We start from the raw sequence: 24,852 nt of genomic DNA, 5'->3' as shown, positions 1-24,852 counted from the left end.
CCTGTTAGTCATCAGCTCCTGGAGCTTGCTCAAACTCATGTCCCTCGAGTTGGTGATGCCATCCAACCATCTCATCCTCTGTCGTCCCCTTCTCCTCCCGCCTTCAATCTTTCCCAGCATCAAGGTCTTTTCCAATGAGTTGGTTCTTTGCATCAGGTGGCCAAAGTATTAGAGTTTCAGCTCCAGCATCAGTCTTTCCAATGAATATTCAGGACTTATTTCCTTCAGGATGGACTGGTTGAATCTCCTTGCAGTCCAGGGGACTCTCAAGAGTATTCTCCAACACCTCCGTTCAAAAGCATCAATTCTTTGGTGCTCAGCTTTCATTATGGTCCAACTTTCACATCCACATATGACTACTGGAAAAACCATAGCTTTGACTATATGGACCTTTGTTGGCAAAGTAATGCCTCTGCTTTTTAATATGCTGTCTAGACTGGTTATAGCTTTTCTTCCAAGGAGCAAGTGTCTTTTAATTTCATGGCTGCAGTCACCATCTGCAGTGATTTTGGAGTCCAAGAAAATAAAGTCTGTCACTATTTCTGTTGTTTCCCCGTCTAATTGCCATGAAGTGATGCAACCAGATGGTCTTTGTTTTCTGAATGTTGAGTTTTAAGCTAGCTTTTTCACTCTGCTCTTTCACTTTCATCAAGAGGTTCTTTAATTCCTCTTTGTTTTCTGCCATAAGGGTGGTATCAACTGCATATCTGAAGTTATTGAATCTGAAGTTATTGATGTTTCTCCCGGCAATCTTGATTCCAGCTTGTGCTTCATCCAGCCCAGCATTTCACATGATGTACTCTGCATATAAGTTAAATAAGCAGCTTGACAGTATACAGGCTTGACAAACTCCTTTCCCAATTTGGAACCAGTCCGTTGTTCCATGTCTGGTTCTAACTGCTGATTCTTGACCTGCATACAGATTTCTCAGGAGGCAGGTAAGGTGATCTGGTATTCCCATCTCTTTAGGAATCTTGTACAGTTTGTTGTGATGTACACAGTCAAAGGCTTTAACATAGTCAATGAAGCAGACGTTTTCCTGGAATTCTCTTGCTTTTTCTATGATCCAGTGGATGTTGGCAATTTGATTTCTGGTTCCTCTGCCTTTTCTAAACCCAGCTTAAACATGTGGAAGTTCTTGGTTCATGTACTGCTGAAGCCTAGCTTGGAGAATTTTGAGCATTTCTTTGCTAGCATGTGAGATGAGTGCAATTGTGCAGTAGTTTGAATGTTCTTTGGCATTGTCTTTCTTAGGGATTGGAATGAAAACTGACCTTTTCCAGTCCTGTGGCTGGATGTAATATCATGTAATATTATTCAGCCATAAAAATGAAGGAATTAAAAAAAAAAAAAAATGAAGGAATTACTGCCATTAGTAACACTGTGGACGGACTTCAAGGGCATGCTAAGTAAAATAAGTCAAATAGAGAAAAACAATGCTGTATGATCTCACTTATACATGGAATCTAAAAACCAACCAAACAAACACTGAACTGATGAATACAGACAACAGACTGGTATTTGACAGAGGCAGAGGATGGAGGGTGGGTGAAATTGGTGAAGGCGGTCAAAAGGTACAAACTGCCAGTTATAAAATAAATAAAAAACAAAAATTGCTAAGTAAATCTTAATAGCTCTAAGTAAAAAAATCTTGAGGGCTTCCCTGGTGGCTCAGTGGTAAAGAATCTGCCTGCCAATGCAGGAGAAACAGGTTCAATCCCTGGTCCAGGAAGGTCCCACATGCCACAGGGCAACTAAGCCCGTGTGCCATAGCTATTGAGCCTTGCTCTAGAGCCTGAGAGCTGCAATTACTTATCCCATGTGCCACAACTATTGAAACTCGAGTGCCCTAGAGTCTGCGCTTTGCGGCAAGAGAAGCCACTGCCCCACAACCAGAGAGTAGCCCCTGCTCTCTGAGACTAGAGAAAAAGCCCAGGCAGCAACGAAGACCCAGCACAGCCAATAAATAAATAAATAAAATTATTTTTAAAAATCTTAATAGTTCTCATCACTTTGAAGGAAGACACTAGAGATATGAAGACAGAAGTATACTGTTGTAAAGTGCATGCATTATACATTATTTGAGGGTAAGCTGAGATAAATTATTAGTACATATTTGTAAAAACTATCAGACACGTGAAAGATGTTCATAGTCAAGGATATATGGTTTAAAGCAATGAAATACCATTTCTCATCTGTTACATTGATAAAAATTACAGAAGATAGATAGTGTTCACTCTTAGTGATGATGCAGTATGCCAGTAGGAGTATAATTACTATAGTTTGGACAATAATCTGACATAATCCTTTGCAGTGAATAAGCTCAAACCCTTTGATTCAACAAGGCACACATGAGATTTTATTACACACAAATAAAAGCACTGTACACTTGCACATGTTTATATTTAAGAATATTTTTATTTTGGTGAGTATGTTGTATTTTTGCTTGGAGGAAAACTGGAAAAAAACTGAATACCTATAAATAAAAGAAAAATTTACATAGTATGGAATACTTGTAGCTATTAAAAAATGAATAGATCTATTATGTATGTTGTGGAATAAAGTTTATGCCATGTGGTAAAGAAAAACAAAAGATTGATAGATAGATAGACTGACTCAATTTTTGTTTAAAGCAGAGAAAAGCCCTATCATACATTTATATAGGCATGAGGAAAAATGTGGAAAGATTCTCACAAAACTATTACTTTAGGGGGAGAGACTAGAGAGGAGAGGACAAATTATTAATTTATCCTATTATTACTCTACTGTGTTTAACTTAAAACAAAGGATACTTAATTGAGATTCTTTCTGTCTCAGTATTAACAGAGGTCCTGTAGGCTAAAATCAAAAACTCTAATGTTAATACATCACCCAGCAGATAGCGATGTTTCAGACCAATAACTTCTGGCATTTCACATTTTTTTTCCTTTCCAAAGTGGAGCATTCATTGCTCCTGTTCCACCACTTTATATTGTACGTGAGGGAGTGGGGTGCAGGTAACATGTATTCGGGGATTATAGGTGGTAGACCAGAGAAGTCATCGCCAACGAGGCAGCCACTACTGCTCACTACCCAGAGAACTTGGCTCTGAGCTGGATACATTGAAGGGACAGGATGGGAAGCTGTCTCACTTCAGAAATCAGAGAGTATTTTTTATATATGGGAAGCATAGAGCAAAGAGATACTTGGAGCCTAAAAGATGGAAGCAAGAAGATCAAACCAGTCAATCCTAAAGAAATCAACACTGAATATTAATTGGAAGGACTGATGCTGAAGCCAAAGCTCCAATATTTTGACCCCCTGATGCGAAGAGCCAGTTCACTGGAAAAGATCCTGATGCTGGGAAAGATTGAGAGCAGGAAGAAAAGGAGGTGACAGAAGATAAGGTGGTTGGATGGCATCACTGACTCAATGAACATGAGTTTGAGCAAGCTCCAGGAGATACTGACGGACAGGAAAGCCTGGCATGCTGCAGTCCATGAGGTCACAAAGAGTAGGACAGAACCTAGTGACTGAACAACGACAACAAAAGACTGATACAGAAAAAAGAATATTAATGCTCACCAAGCATCTATGTTCCAGAATGTCCTTCACTGAACTTTCATTGAGCAAAATCACTGCAGATGGTGATTGCAGCCATGAAATTAAAAGATGCTTATTCCTTGGAAGGAAAGTTATGACCAACCTAGACAGCATATTAAAAAGCAGAGACATTACTTTGCCAACAAAGGTCCGTCTAGTCAAGGCTATGGTTTTTCCAGTGGTCATGTATGGATGTGAGAGTTGGACTGTGAAGAAAGCTGAGCACTGAAGAATTGATGCTTTTGAACTGTGGTGTTGGAGAAAACTCTTGAGAGTCCCTTGGACTGCAAGGAGATCCAACCAGTCTATCCTAAAGGAGATCAGTCCTGGGTGTTCATTGGGAGGACAGATGCTGAAGCTGAAACTCCAATACTTTGGCCACCTCATGCGAAGAGTTGACTCATTGGAAAAGACCCTGATGCTGGGAGGGATTGGGGGCAGGAGAAGGGGATGACAGAGGATGAGATGGCTGGATGGCATCAACGACTCGATGGACATGAGTTTGAGTAAACTCCGGGAGTTGGTGATGGATAGGGGGGCCTGGCGTGCTGCGATTCATGGGGTCGCAAAGAGTTGGACACGACTGAGCGACTGAACTGAACTGAACTGAACTGAATTGATAAACTAACTAACCTAAATAACTACTGTGTGATTTTTGTGTAGGAATGTTTGTGAGAAACCTGTCTTTTATGTGAATCACTCTCCTCTTTAGGAGAACCTACAATACACTTTCTCTTGAGCCACAAAAGTTCTGCTTCTGATGCCTAGGTTACAAGTTATTACATGATGGAATCTGTCAATCCTGTGTATCATGTCTCTTAGATTTAGCTGTTGAGAAAAGCAGAGTCAGACTGTGAATCAAATTTATGTTGTGTGGGACCCTGTGGCTATCAGTGTTTTAAATTTGTCCCATGTCTCATTTTACTTTTTGATATTTATTTCCATTTAACAAGGCTTCTGGCAACCTAAAAAGCTCTTGAAAATGCATTGCTCCTATCCAAGACATGGCATCTTTCATGTGGTTTGTTCATCTATAAATAACATCTGTGCTTGCTGAATGTCAGTTGTGGGAAAGTTACAACTCTCCATTTTAAGAATCTTTGAGGATTACTAATTAAGTATTTTGCACTACAATGTTTTACGTAAGCCTTTCAACAGATGACAGTACAATTATATTTAGGGGTTTTATTTGGGTCCTGTAAATGTATCACTTTGGACAGATGAGTAAAATTGATAACTAATCAAAAACTTTCAGAAATGGAACTTTGCGAAGTGAAGTAGTAAGGATGAATAATTCATTTTAGATTCTAATCTCCTTAAAATAAAAGTTTAAAAATGTATGTCTGAAACTTCTTACCAAGTTTAACTGGTGCCAACATTTGTCTGATGCACTAAATCACTATGTTGGCAACCATTTCAATATTTATTGACAAATGACACTCAGTTATTCATAGCACACTGTAAGTATTTTCAGGACTTTTGGTATCAACAATGAACCAAAATAGACATTTAAAGGAATGGAAAAATACTAGAAATGGAAACTGAACTAGTATTTCCTAGAAAAGTATTTGTCATTGTGGTTATTCACTTAATTGAGCTTTTGATTTGCAAGTGTATCATCTAGCTCTAGCTACACAAATGGCCACCTCAAATCTATAGACTTAAAAATCATCCTAATCATCATACATGGATAATTGGTTTGTATGTCAGGTTCTTGCGTCACCAGGCTTTCTTCATCATCTAGGGCTTGTTCTCAGAAAATATAGAAGCAAAGTTTTCTTTTCTCTAACTAGACAGGTAACCACAGACAACCACCATGTATCTACTAGGGAAACTCCCCAGATAGTAAAAGAAGAAGAAGGAAGAAAAGGAAGAGAAATGAAGAAATAAAACAGAAAGATATTGACTGATGGTTAGATTCCATGTGGAAGGGTCACTGAGTTACTAAAAAAAAACAAACAAACAACTACTATATATAATTTTCCAACTATTCTTTTTTTAAAATTCTGTTGCAAATTTGAAGATTCAACATCACTTATAAGCCTGGTTGGTCACAGGGAATGAGATTTCTCCAGAACAAGTCAGTTCAACTCAACAAATATTTGTTGAGCCCCTGTTCTGTACCACTCACTGTCCCAAGTGCTGGAGATAAGGGAGTAAATAAGACATGTGGTCCTTGCACTTGTGGAGCTTATAGTAACAAGGAGGATTCAGGAAGGAGGGGAGTACCCCTGTTATTAGTAACTATTAACACAAGCCTTCCTCCAATATTTAATTGAGGGATATATTTAATTGAATGATATACTGATGGATTTAAAAGAAGATGATTTCTCTAATAATACTTATGTAAGATTAGCCATCTTCTGATTTATTTGCTTCTTGGGAAAAGAGAACAATGAAGGTTATCATTGTTGCCTGCATCTTAAAGTTTCCTCATAATTTGTGTTGCTGCTTAACAAATTCAAGTTCTTTCTCCATTACCTCTCATCTGTTCCCCTACAGAAAATGGCTCAGTGCACTGGAACACCATCTTGTGTCTGACTCAGCAATTTTGTAACATGCTGAAGTTAGAGGTTAATAGACTAGTGGCTTTTAAATATTTTAGTCCGTGCATGGCTTTTAAAATTAAATGGATTTGAGCATATATCCCCAATATATGTTCAGTTTTTTAAATTAACTTATAAATTTTATATATACATAAGTATATTTTGCAAATACACAGTTACAACATATATATTGTAAAATGTACACTAAAATATAATTTTAAAATGAGATAGAATAAAATACATCTTGATAATTTATTAACAAAATAAAAAGCCTTTCTTCTCACTAAAAATAAGAGAAAAAGAAGCTAATTCATGAATTATACAAGCCTATTATTAACATTTGGTTACCATAATTTTACTACCCCAATACTGATTAGTTGTCCTTTCAAACTGAGTAGAAGCTGCTCTATTTTCATACTTTTAAACAAAGGGTTCAAAATTCACTCACTCAATTGAAAGATTGAAACAAGATATAAAATACTTGTTCGTAAGTATTTTAAAGCGCTTTTTTGTAGGTGACAGATGAAGTTACATAATTTTTAGCAAAAAAATAAAGCCCCCAACAATGGTGATATTTTGAAATATTTGTTTTCAAATTTTCTCTTTATAGCACTTTCTCCCTCAGTGTGAAAATGTATATTTATTTGAAGGGACAAACAAACCTTGTTTTTTATTTTTTTCCAGAAGAGTCTATTAGGTAACATACTACTAAGAGACATACCGTTACAGAAAGATATGCAAGTTTAAAATATTTGCCTTCTTTGGTAAAAAATTAATAATAATAATTGAATTCTTTTAACTTTTTGCAAATAATTTTCACAGTCACTATCTCACTACACAGTGATGTTAAGATTCTACAATTTAAGGGTTTGTTTTTTATCAAAATATTCACATAGACAAATTGTTGGAGTGTGTAAACTTCAATGTCACAGTCTCAGAAAACTAATTGTACACTGTCAATTCTAGGATGCACACTTTTCATATTTAACAGCTCCAAAATTGGTCTTATGCCTACCACCCAAACAGTATGGTGAGGTAGTTAACTTTGCACAGGCTGAGTGAGCCTGGACTGGTTTCAGAGGAAGGGAAGAACATCCCAGGGATAACAGTAGGATGTTCTTGTAAGAAATGTGGCTTTCTTATATCACAACACAGATACCATATGTTGATATGATATCAATATCAACACTCATGTCACAGAGGATGATATCAGGTGAAACCCAAAAAGTGATCAGGAGTGTGATCATTGAATGTGAAGGTATCTTAATACTATTTTTAACAAATTTATTTTTTTCTTTTTGAATGAGCAAGAGTGACAGATAATAAACACATATGTCTAATCAGCCTAAAAGGGGCGTTTTAAAAATAAGAGTGTAATTACAAATATTCTAAGTGACAAGGAAGCATTATGTCATAAGTTTTATGGGACAGTTCTTTTTATTTCTTCCTAAGTAAGTTAAGTCACTCAGTCGTGTCTGACTCTTTGCAACCCTGTGGACTGTAGCCCACCAGGCTCCTGCGTCCATGGGATTCTCCAGGCAAGAATACTGGAGTGGGTTGCCATTTCCTTCTCCAGGGGATCTTCCCTACCCAGGGATCGAACCCAGGTCTCCCGCATTGCAGGCAGACGCTTTAACCTCTGAGCCAAGCCCCTATTTCTTCCTAGTATATATATAAAAAAAAAAAAAACAAAAAAACGGTCTTACAGTTGAATTCCTAGATTCAGTGAAATATTGTCATAAGTAAAGTCACCTCTGTCATCGCCTCTGCATTTTGGGCAGTTTTCCCTCTTCCCTCACAGCCCCACTTACAACGTATGGAACATGGGATTTTCCTGATGGTCCACTGGCTCAGACTCCAGGTACCCACTGTAGGGGGCCCGGTCCGATTCTTGGAGGGGGAATTAGATCCCACATGGCCCAACTAACGATCCGCATGATTCAGCCAAATAAGTAAGTGTTTTAAAAATATATATATGGATCATGGGACCATTTAGGGTCGGGGTCATGCCAACTATTAAATGTACATTTCCCCTTACTTTTTAGTTACCAAACACCAGTGAAAGTTCTAGTATTTTCTTCCTACATCCAGTCTTTCACACAGCCCCGTTTGGAAACCGCGGGTGTCGTAAGCGCTGGGCAAGCACAGAGGAAGAACATCTCTGAGGAAAGTTCTCTAAAGCGTGTCAACGAAGTGCCGCTTTCCTGTGGCAAGAACACGATTCTGTGGTGCCTTTCACACCCTGGCGCTTACTTCACCTCCCCAGCCCAGTGAGCCCTCGCTCAGGCTGATGAGCCAGGCTTTCCTACCCGCGTGTACCGAAGGGGAACCAGAGGTGTGGAGCGGTAATTACCTTGCTCCGGGACGCACGGACACAGCTCGCCCGGGAGGAACCCGCGCCTCGCCGGCCGGCTTCCACCGCTGACCGCGCAGCCGCTTGCCCTCTGCCGACTGTCCGGGCCACCGCCACGGCCCGGGCCCCGCCCGCCTCGCGTCCCCGCGCGCCCGGGCGCTGGAGCACCCACCCCCGGGCCGGCGGCGGGGTAGGCGCCGGAACACCCGCGCCCGGAGCGCACTCGGCCGGCGCGGCACGTGCGGCCCACAGCACCCCGGCCACCGGCTCCGCGCCGCCCCGCAGCGGGCCCGCGGGCAGGCGACGCGCGCGGTGAGTGACCGGGGCTCGGTGGGGTGGGGGCACCAGGGACCCCGGGGTTGCGGGCCTCGCTTCTCCCGTGGAGGGGGATTGGGGGACGACCCCTCCTCACCAAGGTCCTGGCGGGCTGTTCGCAGGAGGGTGCCGGGTTGGGGTTGGAGGTCAGATGGAGTGGAGGGGGGCGCTCAGATTCATCCTCCACTGAGCTTGCTGAATGGTGGGCGTGCTCAGTGGAGGATGCGCGGGTGGCTTGTGGAAAGGGCAGCGGGCACCCCTCTAGCCTTGGACAAGACCCACGGGAGTGACTCGGGGCTCGAAAGCGGACCTTCTGTGATTAAGATATTGAGGAATCTTAACTTGGTCTTGCATAGGGGTGAATTCTCCTTTTCTCCGCAGCGCTTGTTTGGGGCCTCTGTAGAGCCAGAGTCTCCACCTGGCCAGTCACTAGCAGAATGCTCTGGGGCTAGCCGCCTGGCCAGACTCTTCTCTCATCTGTGAGATGTCTCTTTAGAGAGGCCCATTTCACCTGGTTGAAGGGCACTAAATAAAAGCATTGAAAAAGATTATGTATCCCTATGATTAGATCTCAGTTTTATGAACAGCTATCCAAACCCATGCAAAAAGTTTTTTCCATGATATAGCCTAAAGAACAGGGCAAAATTAGACTTTAGCCTTTTAAAAAACTCTAAATGTTTGTTATAATCCCTTCCATGTATGTCCCGTGTGAATAAAAATCGTTGAGCACCTACTATGTACTTGGCCCTTGGGTATCATTGTTATACTCTACAACTCCTTAAAAACCCAGTGAACCAGTTATAAGTATTCCCATTTTACAGATGTGGAAACTTTTACACTTTCACACAGATAGTGGGTTACAGGTTTCTGGCTCCAGACTCTGTGCTCCTTGCCTTTGCATCTCTGACTCAGAAGAGTATATCCACTTCCACTTGGGTAAACAAACATTAGATTCTAGTTCCCATTAGCAAGGAATGGTACAGTGCCCTATTTCTGTGTCCAGCGTATAACTAAAAGGACCTTTGTGGCTGAGAGCTGACACTCTACCCCTCCATTTTTATGTGAAATTCTCAACTCATTACTGTCACTTTCTCGGGCCCAGAAGACTGGTAAAGAGTTTGCAACATTCTTTTATCATGTATCATGTTTCTTCAATGTCATGATGTTTACATAAATCCCCAAATTTTGGCAAGCTCTTAATCTTTCCTGCATTAGAATTGAGTTACAGTGTAGAAAAATTCTAAAGCACATATGAGATTTTTATGGGAGAAAAATCCTATAAGTACAGTAGATGTTGTACATCATTTCTCAATTGTGGACTTTTTGTTGTTGTTGTACCTGCTTTGTTCTTTGGCCAGTTATTTGTCATCTTTGCAATTATACTTGCAACACTGCTCTTAACTTCTGCTTGTACATTTGTGTAGGCTAAATCCCAAAGAAAGAAAGCTAAATCCCAAAGAAAGAAAGCCAAATCCCAAAGAAGCCTTATCCAATTTCCTTTGTCCTTGGAACATTGTGGTGCTCTTTGCTAATGGTAATGATGTTTTGTAAGTATGTATTGAAAATCTGTTATGTTCAAGACATTGTGCTCATCATTGTAATAAATATAAAGAAATATGTCTCGGTTCCTGTCCTCAAGTTAAAACTGTTTGCGTGCATGCTCAGTCGCAAAGTTGTGTCTGACTCCTTTGCGACCCCATGGACTATAGCCTACCAGGCTCCTCTGTCCATGGGATTTCCCAGCCAAGAAAGCTGGAGTGGGTTGCATTTCCTTCACTAGGGGATCTTCCCAACCCAGGGATCTAATCCGCGCCTCCTGCATTGCAAATGGATTCTTTACGACTGAGCCACTTTGTCATAAATGATAGGTGGCATAAAATCACCTTTTATGTAGCAGATATAGGATCTAGTTTTAATTAAACTAATCCTTCAGTGGTGAGCCAGATGAATGGACCAAGAGAGAGGTCAGAAAGCAAGACTGTCTAACTTAATTCTAGCAATGTCCTTGATAAGTAAGTGATATTATCTTTTTTCTTATAATAAGAATAATAATGGATGATAATATTTACTGAGCTCTTGCGATATACCAGGCACTTTGCTAAGAGCTTCTCATTTAACTCCCACAATAATCCTGTGAAGTAGGTGCTATTTTTATTTTATAATTGAGGAAACTCAAGCATGGAAGGTAGTTCTAATTTATCTAATTCTGAATTTACTTCTTGTTTTTCTTATTATTGTGATCAACTTGCAGATTTCTCCACTTGTAGAATAGAGATACCAATAGTTAACTTTATTTAGTAGGAAAGCAAATATTAAAAACTTTTTGGTAAATTTTGGTAAATTGCTAAGTAAATGCATGCCTATAAAAGATTATTATAAAAAGACTAGAATCTTAATTTACATCTCTTTTGCAGTAATATGCAGAAGAAAAGGAAAATATCAGGCAGAGATGCTGAAACATGAGGTTATTAGTGCAGAGGTTTGGGCTGAATTATTAGTTTATAGAAGAAGCCTCGAGGAGTATTGTAGCATGGTGATCACTAGACTTAGTCCCCCGAGCCCCCACCCAGAGTGCCTCCAATGATATTAAGATTAAGATAATTGTGAAATTCCTAGAAAACTCTTAGAACAAAGTAATAATAATGTGTTTTAATGTTTTTAATGCCTCATAGCACTCGGAAAAGACTCGGGTTGATGTTACAAAACTTGCTCAAATTTTACAAGATCCAAGGATAAGCCTGCCATTCCCATGCCATTGCCCACAAATAGAGACTTCAAGGTTGAATGTGTCCAAGGAGAGACCTTTCCAATAAACTAATGAAGAAAAGTTAAGAGAGAGAGAGATTTATTTAATTTTCTCAATAAATATGGATTGCCATTTTTCAAAGTTACTTGCAATGATGACACAAATAGAAGTGGAAAAACCAGGATGGCACCCAGCCCCAGGGTGGTCCTCTGGCCCCACATCCCATGCTGTTTTCAGAATACCATCCTCTCTAGGAAAAGATGCCTTCTTTTATTTATAACTCTTGAAGTATGCAGAGAGTGAAAATAGAGAAGGTTGTATTGTTGAAACTTAATTGAACAAGTGCCTTGAAAATTGTAGCCTTGTGGAGCTAAATGAAGACATAAAAAACATTGCAAATAACAACAGTTGATTTGAAAGTACCTTGTTTTTTCAAGACTCCATCCATGTCTTATATCTTCTTCTTTTATTTCCTTTTTATTTCTCTATTGTAGGAGTGCTTGTTCAATTTATAAGACAGTTCACAGTACACATGATTCTGCGGATGGGCCCTGATAAGATTCCCTAATATGTTTTAAATGTAATTTGCTTACACACAACGTGTCTGGAGCCTACCTGTTATGTCCAGTGTGAAGTGGAAATGAAACAAATAGGACTGAGAAATAGAACATTCTAGAAAAATAGGAAAGAAAAGCAAAGGGGATTGTTGTTAAGGAAAATGATAAAGAAATCATAAAGAGGGAAAGGAGAAACACTCTGAAATTTAAAAAAAAGAGAGAAAGGCACCCCTGAATTCAAGAGAAGAAAGCAAGAGAAGAAAGTTCCTGTACATGGGTAAAATTAGGACTACAGATGCTTACTGGTGAGATAAGCCAAAGTTCAAGAGAGCGTCAGCAGCTGCATGAGAAAGAAAAACAGGTGTGTGTCCAATTTGGCTCATGTAATGGTGGTTGGAACTGTTAGTTAAAAGAAGAAAAAGCAGAGGGGGTTGACGTGGTTACTTTCCTTCCCCTTTAAGCCATCTGAGATTTCCAGGTGACACAGTGATAAAGAATCTGCCTGCTAATGCAGAAGATGCAGAAGACATGGGTTTGATCCATGAATTGGAAAGATCCCCTGGAAGAGGAAATGGCAGTCCACTCCAGTATTCTTGCCTGGGAAATTCCATGGATAGAGGAGCCTGGATGGCCACAGTCCATTGGGTCACAGAGTCAGACACAACTGACCATGCATGCATTAAGCCATCTGACGTGACATTATGAAGGGGCTGATTTGATAATCTGGGGCTTGTGGGCCAGGATTTGTCCATATTATGGCTTGGTAGACTTTTCAACAAATGGTAGTCTTAGAAGCAAAATGGAGATGATGCTTTGGGTAAGGAACTCTTTTTCGTAACATCACTTGCGAAAGACTTGAGGAGGAGAAGTTTGGCTCTAAAGGCTGAGTTTCAAGTTAGCTATTTGGTGGACTTTTCCTTTTCTACCCTTACAGTGGCATAGATCATTAGAGATGGATACATATTGTACATACACTGGGTTTTGTCCTTTGATCTTTGTTTGAGGGAAGTAGGTGATCCAACCTTCTGAACACTAAAGCATTAGGCACTGTAAGTGCTTTACTAGATGGGTATCATAAAGACGGGATGTAATGTGCATTGACCATAATGAGAGATCAACAAACAAATTCCTATTAGTATTAATAGCATTGTTCATATTAGTTCTAGTTCTAATTTTTTGCTGATACTATTGCTACTGATCAGAAGCAGCTGCACCTGCAAGAAGTAATATTGGATTAGAAATTGGGAGACCTTCATTCTGATCTGGATTCTGCTATTAATGTGACCTTTGGCAAATTGCTTCCTTTCTTTAGGGCTCAGTTTATCTACCTATAAAATGAGGGATGTAGAATATATGACTTCAAAAGTTTTGTCTTTATATACTGATTTGCCACCAGTAAGACATGCCTGACCGTTACTTTGCCAGCAGAAGAGAAGGATTTTGTACCCTGCCTCAGCAAATCAACTGGGTAATTAACGGTCTGTATTTGTAAGGCAGACAGCCTTCATGCAAGTTCAAAACAATCATTTTCTTGTTCTGTGGTGGCCCAGACTCAAATGTCAGCTGTTGGCAGGGGAGGGGAGCCGTAGGACATGGTTGTTATTAGCTAACCTTTGAGGTTCCTTCCTCCTCTGAGTTCTTAAGTTCTTTGAAAGCCAGGGTTAAGATTAACTAACATATGACCTTTTACCTAGTCTAACAAAACATACAATTTAAGTACGTTGAAAGTCATAAGTGACTTAGAAAAGAGATGCAAAACCTGGGTCCCGAAGGAAAGGGGGAGCTAGTCTCAGTGGAGTGCCTACCCTGTGCTGGATATTCTCGGGAGTCCATGACACAGACATATTCATCCTCCCAGTAACTTGGTCTAGGTAGGCATCCCTGTGTTCTTGTCATGAAGGAGTAAATGGCACCCTGACAGTTAGTAGCACACAGTGGAACTGAAACTCTCTAGCCTTTTTCTTTTCCACCATACCATGCTGCTCCTTGAGCTTACTATGGTGCTACAGAAGAAAAGCAGTGTGGAAGTAGGAAGAGTTCCTGCCTACATGAAATTACCACCTATGGTGAGGGTTTTTCCTAGCCTAGTCAAATATGATTTTGAAGTAGCTGCTTATTTTGTGCTTCTTCCTGGAGCAGTGGGGAAAGAGAGGCTCATGTAGGGGGAATTCTTTCTCTGCCCTCCTGCCAGTGATTGTATTTCTGGCTGGTCCCTGCCTCCCTCACTGAGACGTTGTTTTCACTGTCTGGAAACTGTCACCACTTGAGTGATGAGTCAATGACAGCACACTTTGATTTTCTGATTCAAGACAGAGTTGTAGTTTTAATATCGACCCTCCAGGCAGACTGTATGAAGGATGTTTACAGTTGATAGAAGGTTTCATTTTATTGGAAGATACCTCATTTACTTGAAGGTCTTTGGGGTTGTGAGTTTCTTATAAATGAAGAAATTGTTTTACCTGGTCATTCAGAGAAAATAAGACTGTTTGTGTTTGGATCAGTGTACTATGTAAACTCAAATCCTCTATTTTTCCTATTTCATATGTAGGTGTACATATATATTTCATATACATATGTACATTTAAAAAATTCTTATTATAACCAACTAATATTTTACTATTTGAAGAATGTTATAACTTCATAAGTTGCAATGCACATTGAAAAATAATACCCTGTGGACACCCTTTGCAGTTAGGAAGCAGAAACCTTTAATCCCTATATATTTGTTCATTCAGTTATCTTCTAGTTCAATCCGTTATTTCCTTTATGCCAGAATATTCCAAAGTTTAATGAAAACAAGCTAATTTTAAACTGAACTAAGATAGATACAACAAAAGGTAGCAAAATGAGATTTAATGTAGTTTTAATGTATTGTAGTTATTTTAAACTAACTAGAAGTAAGAAACAGAAAAACCATTTAAGTTTCATTCAGTTCAGCATGTGTCTTTTATTTTTAAACATCACCATCTGGATGTGGACAGTGTTGGTCCTAAATAGTTATTTTTTGGCTATGTGACATGAATCTTAGTTCCTCCATCAGGGATCAAACTTGTGCCCTTTGCATTGGAAGCACAGAGTCTTAACCACTGGACCACCAGGGTATTCGCAAGCACATGTCTTCTATATGCCACAAATTGTGGCTTCTGCCCATGAGGAGCTTGCAAGATAATGGAAGAGACAGGCAGATACCTAAAGAAATTAGTGCTACTTACTATGGCAGGTGCTACGATAGGAGGATGCCAGAATGCTATGAAGATACAAGTAGGATACAAGATACAGTCTGGCCAAAAGACATCAGTAAGGCTTGTCAGATCTGGCTACTTCTTTCCATCTCTGCTGCTATCCCTGTGGTCCACATCACCAGTATTGCCTACCTGGGTGTTCCCAGTTGCTTCCTAACTGGTCTGCTTGCTTCTGCTCCAGCCTCCATACATGGAGCCAAGACTAGTTTTTCTGTTTGCTTTTGTATTTGTGTGTATGTTTTATATAATTCATATCTTGTTTCACCCTAACTAAAACCCAGTTAAATAAATAAATTAAACCGCTAATTATACACAGCGGTTTCCCATTGATTGGAGAGTAAAATCCAGGCTCCTTTCCATGGCAAACAAATCCATGGCAGATCTGGCTCCTGCCTTCTTCTACAATTTCATTTCATATGACTCTGTACACAGTTACTTTCCCCAGATACTCTGACCTTATTTCTGTGCCTCAACCATAACAAGCCTGTTCCTCTGCCTTCAGGCTTTGCATTCAATATTTATTCTGCCAGGAAAAGTCTTTCTGAGCCTTCAGCTGGCCTGTGCCAATCGCAGCTCAAGTTTCACCTCCTAGAAACACCTTCATTGTCCAGCTTCTCTGCTTCCCAGGGACTCTCTCCCCTTAGCCTCTCTTAATCTTTTGTCATTATCTGAATGTATCTGTTATTTATTTACTCTTTGTCTACCTACTCCAGAATGTTGACTCCATGTAAGCTGAAACTCTGTCTTTTCTCCACTCTCAAGTCCTTGGCACCTGGAAACTGCTAAGTTCTTATTTAATGAGTAAATGACAGAATAAAAAGTGTCTGAGCTGAGTTGGGATACATGAGTAAGACTTAGGCAGTCCAAGAACAGTGGAAAGGTAAGAGAATAGCAAAGACACAGTAGCATGGAGTGGTATGGGATGTAGGGGGGAACCAGGAGCAGCTCACTGTTACTAGGCAGTAATGTCAGTAGTGGTGGATGTAGCTGGTGATGAACACAGGAATTACCAGTCACAGAAGCCATTAAATGCCATGACCTTGGCCTTTATGATTTAGAGAGAGCTGAACTGTCAGATTTCAATTTAGGTCAGTGTTTCTCGACATTTTAAACTGAGACCCAGAGAATACATGTTGTATTTTCTGCAAACTGAGATTCATCTCTAGATTTCAGAGGCCACCATGTTTTTTGGCCCTTAGACCCTTTCTCCATCTTCAAAGGCAGCAGCCACAGTCCTTATATCACGGCTCTCTGACCAATTCTTCGCCTCCCTCATTCACTTTTAAGGACTCATTAGGTTGGGCCCTTGTGGGTGGCTCAGATAGTAAAGAATCTGCCTGCAGTGTAGGAGATCCAGCTTCAGTCCTTGGGTCAGGAAGATCCCCTGGAGAAAGGAATGGCAACCCACTCCAGTACTCTTGCCTGGAGAATCCCATGGACAGAGGAGCCTGGCGGGCAACAGTCCATGGGGTCACAAAGAGTCGGACATGACTAAGAGACAAACAGATTTTCACTTGGGTATCCAGGGTAATCACCGTACCTCAGGGTCCCTAACTTTAATCACATCTCCAAAGTCCCTCTGTCATGTACCACAATGTATTCATTCACAGGTTCTGTGGATTAGAGCATGGACATCTTTGGTGGACCACTATGCTGCAGGGCCCACAGGGATATTTATAGGGGATTTTCTATAACTCATATTCCTTCCCCCTCCCTCCCTCCTTCCCTTCTTTCTTTCAATGCTTATAAGGCCTTTCTTTTCCAAGGCCAAGTGCTTACATACAGCAGCGAGCAAGACAGTCAGTGTTCCAGCTCTCATGGTGACTTAAATTCTAACAGAAAGGTAGATGACTGATAAGCAATCAAAACAGGAGATTGTTTTATGATGTAAGTAAAGTGATGCATAGAAAGGAACTGGGCAAGACCACTTTGGCTGAGTGGTCAGGGAGGGGCTCTCTGAGGAAGTGACACATGATCTGAGATCTGAAGGATGTAAGTCAGTCAGCCACTAAGAGCCAGGGGAAGAGGATTCTAGCAGAGGAAATGAAAAGTGCAAAGTCCCCGGAGCAGCAGAAGACATGTCTTGTTCAAGGAACAGTCTGAAGGCCAATGTGAATGAAGCAGAGCAGCAAGGTAAAAAATTAGAGCAAATGATGTGACGGGCGATGTGAAGCCAGCCAGTGGCTGAGATAGTCATGTATGGTAAGGACTTGGGATTTTTTTCTAACAGCAAGGGGAATCCACTGATGGGTTTTAAATAGAGGTGATACAAAGCAGGGAACATAATCCAATTTATGTTTTTAAAAGGTAGCCAGCTATGTGAAAATGACTTAGAAAGGGGCAGGGATGGACTAGAGAGACACATTAAGGAGCTATGGCAGTCATCTGGGGGAGAGATGACAACTGAGGTTTGGACTGGGGTGAGGACAGTGAAAGGACTGATCTGTGATGTATTCGGGAGGTAAAATTGACCAGACTTAGTGGTGATTTGGCTGTGGGGTATGAGAGGGTGGAATGAAGGATGACAGCTAGGTTTTTTAGCAATTCACAGGATAAAAATTTTATTCCCGGAGGTAGAAAGGGCTGGAGGAAGAACAAGTTTGGAGAAAGGAGACCAAAGTTCAATCTGAACATGTTAATATGGAGCAGTCACATCTGAGAACTGATGTCAAGGAGACAGACATAGGAGATTGGCACTCATTGCAGTGTCTTAGTTGAAGATAAGCATCTGCGAGTCTAGCATACAGATGGTGTCGAGAGCCAAGAGACCAGATGAAATCCCTCAGGAGAGAGTAGAAATAGAGAAAAAAAAAAATGTCTTGAGTGCTGAGGTCCTCCAAGACTTTCAAGTCAGGAGGAAAAGGATGAGCCACCAGAAGATGCTATTGAAAAGATGCTAATATTATTTGGAGGCTTCCCTGAGTAATGACTAAGTTAGAAGTACAAGAGTCAAATAAACTAGGGGATGCTCTCCGGGAAGCCCGCTAGAGCAAGACTGTAATACCTCTAGCACTGAACACTGTGCCTGGCACATGAAAGGTAACCATCACTGTTGAATGAATAAGTGAACTTTTCTGAGGCTTTCCAGTGGCATTCTGGCACATTTCTGGGCATGGGAATAAGAGGTGGACATTTCCATTGGCTGGTTGCCAATGGCCCAACATCACACAGCTTTTCAGCCTGCTTCATGAATTTCTGGCCCACTTTTGATAAAATTTAGAGAATTTGCTAGAGCTGTTCCTTAGGTTTATCTTTGGAAACAAACAGAAATCACCAACTTGCATTTTCCAAATCATTTAAAATAAAAATACTCAGTAAAATAAATAAGTAATGAATAAACAAGCAAACAAGTAAAATTGAACTTATGGAAAACCGAAACAGCCCCCTTAGAACCCTTGGAATTCTTTTTTTATTGCCAAGGAAATCAGTCTTGTACTGAGTTCTGGGGTGTGGGGGGTAGTAGTGGTTATGAGCCACATTTTAATCTCCTGTTACGTCCAGGAGCACAAGACTAGATCAGAAATTCTCACTACTCTTGGAATTTTAACACTAGTACATTTGACTATGATGACACAGACTTGTTTGGAAGGAAAGAAGCTTTGTGTGGGATTGAATCTCAGAAGATTAAGTCCATAGGCTTAAGATTTTTGCCCATAGGCTCAAAGTATTTAAACCCAGTTCTAAAGGACTCCAAACGTCAGATCTCTTCGCCTACTCTTTGCTGACCCCGAGAAACTTAAATGACATGGGGGTTAGAGGTGGCTAAGATTTTTCGTTTATTGGTTTTAAACATCATTTTTTTAAAAAGTCTCTTAACAACACAGAGAAAATTAAAGGAGCATTTTAAGCCCTCTGAATTGTTTTGATTGTGGTATTTTCTGAATGTATTTAACATGAATGAATTTGTCTTCTTTCACAAGGAAACATACAGAGGTGTATTCCAGAATTGACTGTTCATGGCACATACAGTTAGCGGGTGCTCACTGGCACTTATTTTTATCATCATGTTGCTGTTAGTTAAGGCAAAAATAGGTAAGATATTTCTGTAATCTAATCTGTGGAGAATTTTTGGTTTAAATTCTCAGTTATAGATGAAATATGCATTTTCAATAAATGTTCTGATGGTCTTTTTAAGGCAATCTGTCAAGTTTAAGTGGATAAGTTTGGCTCTAAGTATGTTACTAATACATATTTTATTTCATTATATTAATGATTGAAACTCCAGTGATATCTTTTGTTCTTAAGAAAGCGACTAGGTAACCAGGTTAGGAATCATGAATGGATGTTTTATGTTATAGTGAATTTTAACAGAAGTGAATTTTAACAGAGTATTCATGGATGGATTCAGCTCTGCTAAAAAAAGAAAATAATGGCTGTCATTTTCTTTGCTTTTTTTATTGGCAGCTTATTTTGTACTTTTTAACCCATTAGGATCAAAGAAACAAAAAACAAACATAAAAGTAAGAGAGAGGAAGAGACTTATTGCTGAAAATAAAAATGGAAACTTTTCATTTAAAATAAATATTTAATATTTCCTTTATTTGACTTAAGTAACTTTTTACCAAGTTGTTTATGGTAGTTGATCCAAGCAATTTTCAATTCATGAAAGACTTTCAGTGGAGGCTTTATATCATATCTAAAAATTCAGGGTGAATCTATAAGGGTTTTTTTTTCATCAGCAGTTACTGAGTACTACCAAAAACTGCTAATTAGCGATTAGCTGTTGTATTTATATATACAGAACCACCTGGAGAGTAAGAATGACCTCTCTTTAAGAGTTTATTGTGGGACCTGACATAAGGAAAATAATATAGAGAACTCTTTTTAAAAGAAAAATACTTTTGTGTGCTTTAGTATTAGCTGTATTGAGAGTGGTTCATCCTACCTAGGGTCTTATATCTTGGAGGAATACCATGGTAAGACCTAATTTCCACCCCTGATTCCAACTACAAACATACCAGAGCCCCTAAATATTTTCTCTTTATTATAAAATAAGGCTATGGATTACATATACTTTATACCCCTAATATAGCAAGAGGGGATTATTCCCAAATGTGCCCTTTAACATTTGTAGTAGCCTTTTAAGCGTTTGTGATAGCTTTTTAATCATTTTGGTATGAGTATTGAAGTAAGTGTTGTAAATGGGCAGGGAAACAAATGTGATTTATTCTGGGAAGTACTTTTTAGTAGTTTGGTGAATAATTTGCATGTAAGAGAGATTGGCTTTTCCTAGAACTGTGTTCCTGAATGTTCTTCCAACCCTATTTTCTCACCACTTTCCTATTTATAGTTCTGGTTATAGTATTACTATTTTGAAAAGGATGTATACTTTAGTTCAAGTACAGTTAGACTTTAACACAGTTGCCTTCTGTCCTCACTGTGCTTCACCAATAGAGCCAGAGCAACGTGGCTTATGTGTATTTCCATGATTTGATGGCGTTTGTTTTATCCAGCTTTGGGAAATGTACAAAGACCCTCCAACTGAAATAGGTTTCTTACGTGCCGACTCATCTTTTGCATTTGTATCTTACTGCAGATGTGTGCAAGAGAGGGGACGTGACTGTGCGGCCTTCCCATGTCATTTCATTAGGATCAGCTGTCAACATTTCCTGCTCTGTGAAGCCCAAACAAGGCTGCCTGCCGTCCTCCAGTTCTAGCAAGTTAATCCTCTACAAGTTCGACAGAAGAATTTATTTTGACCATGGTCACTCCCTCAATTCTCAAGTCACAGGTCTTCCCCTGGGCACAACCCTGTTTGTCTGCAAGCTGGCCTGCAGCAGCAGTGACGAGATTCGAATATGTGGGGCAGAGATCTCCGTCGGTGGTGAGCATTCCATTCTGAGTTCCTAGAGACTGTGATCTTCTGGTATTTGACATGTATTAAGCAGAAATCCAAGTAGAGGACAGTGTTCTTTCTTCTCCCACTTCAAGGATATATTTAATCTTCCTAGTAACATGAGTACCTCAATGTGTTAAGTCCAGAAATCAATAGAACTGGGATCTCATTTAGTAAATCTCCTCTTTCCTCTCCTCTCCTCTCCTCACCTTCCCTCCCCTCCCCTCTCCTTTCCATCCTTCCCCTTGCCTCTCTCTTTCTCTCCTCTTTTTGGCCATTAAGACCATTTACCTGTTGCCCTTGGACTCCAAAATCAGGAAACCGGCTTTCTGCATCTGAATCTACGTGCCTTTTTGACTTACAAGAGTTTGCTCAAAGCCACAGCCTCCTAAAAAGAAGAGGTATCTCTTTTGACTTGTGCAGTCCAGGCTGATACCCAAGGCTGAACACTTCTCCCCTCTCTGACTTAATGTAAAAAAAAAAAATAGTTCTTCCATCCTCTTCACTGCTGACCACTGATTATTATACTGAGCAGATGTTAAGAGAGAACTATCATCATACTTAGTATCTTTCCCTGGGTTTTCTAGAAACCTGTCTAAGACAAAACTGATGTACTAAGACTTCAGAGTGGGAGAGGAGTTGTCCAGTTCCAGGGAAGCAAGAGTGAGGGAGTGAACCAGGAAAAAAGTGGAGCAAGCATGAGGTGGTTAAGTTACTGACCTGGCCACGGCATCACCGGAAGATACAGCTGGTTGCTTGGTCACTAGGGACATCCCCAGAAAGAACATATGGCAATAGAGTGACAGGTGAAAGAGAGAACTGTCTGGTGTAGGTCAAAGTTCACCCACAGAGCACCAACTCCCCCGCACTTCTAGCTTGCACTATGGGTCTCTCCACGCCGCCGCCAGGGGTAAGAACTAAGAGTTGGCGTCTGCAACCTGAGCCACAGTGCGCAGGGTGAGCCAGCAGCTCACCTTCCTGCCACTTGTAGTCTGCATCTTTGAAGGTCCAGCCCTGCAAGCCAGTGAGCACGCAAAGGCCCTGAGCCATCCCAGGGCACACGGTGCCTCTGTGGTTCCCTCTGTGGTTCCTGGGAAGCTCCAAACTGGCAGGTGAGAGGTGTGTGGAGAGCAGGAGGAATTGCTGCTGCAGGCTGGCTGGCTAAGATGAACGGACAGGGTCCCTGTCATAACGAGAGTGGTACAGAGATCAGTGTGACTCTTATCAGGAAAGACAGAAGCCTCTTCTCTGTGACCTGTAACAGCAGCCCCCAACCTTTTTTGGCACCAGGGGCCAGTTTCATGGAAGACAGTTTTTCCACAGACCGTGGTAGGGGGGCTGGTTTCAGGATGATTCAAGCACATTGCATTTACTATACACTTTATTTCTATTATTATTGCATCAGCTCCACCTCAGAGCATCAGGCATTAGATCCTGGAGACTGAGGATCCCTGATCTATAAGGACATGATTGGTGCCAGGCAGTAATTCCCGGAGGGCCACCACAAGCATTGAGCAGAACACCAAGCATATCTAAGAAAATCACTGGGGGTGTGGAGGCATAAACTAGGTCTCATACCCCTCTTCCAGCTCCGGGGCTCCTCTTCACAGCTCTGATGGGTCATGTAATCTCAGTTCTGACAGCCTGTGATGTAGCAAAAGGAGCATGGGCTTTGAATACCAACCCAGCCACTAGCAGTGGACTCTTAGACAGTTTCAGTTCTCTCAGCTTCAGTTTCTCTATCTGTGTGATGAAGATACTAACACCTACCTCCTAAGATGGTTGTGGTGATTAGATGATATCTTGGATGCAAAGTGCTTAATCTAGTACCAGGTACCTAGGAGGCACTTCAGTGATGAGAGCTAGGTTTGCAGTTCCATTGGTTTTACTCTTTTCTTCATGTATGCAGTATGCTGAATGGCTGAGCATGTTTTGCTTGAGAGGAAATAAAGTATTGGTTATAGGCAAAATGAAATTTTTTCTTAAAAACACCATTTGCCCTCACCTCCTTTGTCTTCCGAACACCTCAATATTTTATCCAGGTAATTCACCGTCTTATAGACCAACATACGATGTTGGTATCAGACATTCTCAGCTCTGTGATGTCAGTTCCAAGTGTTCACAGTGCTGCAGGTGGGTTTTTTAGGGAGCTAACGATGGCCTTGGAAGTCAGTGTCTTTGCAGATGTCCTTAAGCCATTCCATTCCATTTCCCATCCTTGCTCAGATGCATGAGAGTGCCATAGCCCCTTTCATTTGTTTCCTTTTCCATCCAGAGGTTGTGCATGCATCTGTGGCAACTGCTAGCATCAGGAGATCTAATGGTAAGGCACGTCCGCCCTGGTGTAGCTCAGTTGGGCAGCGATGCTGGAATGTTGCTTGTGCAGCCTGCTCAGGTGGTAACCACACCATCAAATGGCTGCTCTTTGAACAAGTTTAGCACCTTTGAGGTAAAGAACTGACTGGAAGCAACACCTTTTTCTGAGTACGACTAGTCATTCCAAGAAAAGACACAATGAATGTTGGTTTCACCTGGTGCAGTAAGTTTAATTCTATCTGGTGATGAACTGGGCAGCCTATTTTCTCTTTGGTGATAAGTGGTAGTCCAGAGTGACATTGCATACCCCAAGTAGACCTGTCATAAAAGTGACTGGTTCTTCAGGATTGGGAATGGGTAGATGGCCTTGAAGCCTCTTCTTTCTGGCCCCCTCCTGGGCTTGTGCTTCTCTGCTGCCCAGAGCTCATCCAGATTGTGCAGTAACTAAACAACCAGGGCTCTACTTAACCTCAGAGGATTGGGCCACAACTTATTTGGACAACCAAGAAAATAAATGAAAGACAGTAGATTATTGCTTAGTTGTTTTCAATATATGCTTAGCTGTTGGTATTTCTGAACGTTATTTTTTAAGACTTTTTATTTCATATGGTAAGTAGGGCTTTTGAAAATAATAATAATACACATAATAATGCAAATAATATTTACATAATACAAATAATAATTACATGGTAAACCATTTTCACTTCAGAGGCTTTGATTTCTGATGTTTTCTTAGCTTCAGCTATTATACATTTATATTGAAGAGAATTAGGTCTGGTTTACCCTGGGACAGACAGTCTCTGCCCAACCCATGTCCCAGCCTGAAGTAGACACCTTGATTTCATGGTCCAGGGAACTCACATTTAATAAGTTGGTTTGATTTGTGAGTAAAAGTTATGGTCTTTAAAGTGAGATGTTCTGCAAACGTTTAGGAGTAAGGGTGAAAGTGAGACTAACTTTTTCATCATGCGAAAGTGTCAGGTGTATTATCACTCTCTTATTTGGTCATCAAAAGACCCTGTGAAGCACTGGAGAAATGATGGTAGTTGTACACATGTATTTACTTTCAATCCCCCTGAAATAAAGCCAAGATGCAGTAAAGAAAGTTTTTTAGAGGCACAAACCCTAAAGGACAAAAAGAATGGGAGGGGAGACACAGCAACAAAGTTTTGGAAGCTGGAAGGCAGGTGGACCAGCAATCACCGGCTTGGCCTATAACTGGCAGCGAGAAATGTCAAGATGTGACCTGGTTTAATGCAGAAGCTCCCACCCTAGACAGACGAAGTTGATGATACCATGTACTGCTGCGAATAAGAGTAGCAGTGGAGGTTAAAGTTCTGTCTTTGACTATGAAGTGGC

The 24,852-nt window shown here is 40.6% G+C and overlaps 2 protein-coding genes across 2 annotated transcripts in view; one reads left to right on the top strand and one right to left on the bottom strand.

The window, feature by feature from the left end:
- LOC122429020 (translation initiation factor IF-2-like) overlaps window positions 1-9,555 on the bottom strand; it is a 28,611-nt gene extending 19,056 nt beyond the window's left edge. Inside the window, exons 1-2 of the mRNA XM_043449180.1 lie at window positions 9,538-9,555; window positions 8,482-9,109 (exon numbers count right to left, since the gene is read on the bottom strand). Of these exons, the coding sequence (XP_043305115.1) occupies window positions 8,482-9,109; window positions 9,538-9,555 (646 nt within the window). The remainder of the gene's footprint in view (window positions 1-8,481; window positions 9,110-9,537) is intronic.
- Window positions 8,397-24,852, top strand: part of IL12RB2 (interleukin 12 receptor subunit beta 2) — a 79,710-nt gene continuing 63,254 nt past the window's right edge. Inside the window, exons 1-3 of the mRNA XM_043461016.1 lie at window positions 8,397-8,793; window positions 19,262-19,373; window positions 20,878-21,165. Coding sequence (XP_043316951.1) covers window positions 19,298-19,373; window positions 20,878-21,165 — 364 coding nt within the window. The 5' untranslated portion in view covers window positions 8,397-8,793; window positions 19,262-19,297. The remainder of the gene's footprint in view (window positions 8,794-19,261; window positions 19,374-20,877; window positions 21,166-24,852) is intronic.

This window comes from Cervus canadensis, chromosome 2, assembly GCF_019320065.1.
Source record: "Cervus canadensis isolate Bull #8, Minnesota chromosome 2, ASM1932006v1, whole genome shotgun sequence".
In the NCBI taxonomy this organism is placed as follows: Eukaryota; Metazoa; Chordata; class Mammalia; order Artiodactyla; family Cervidae; genus Cervus; species Cervus canadensis.
This window is presented reverse-complemented; position numbering and strand designations above follow the sequence as displayed.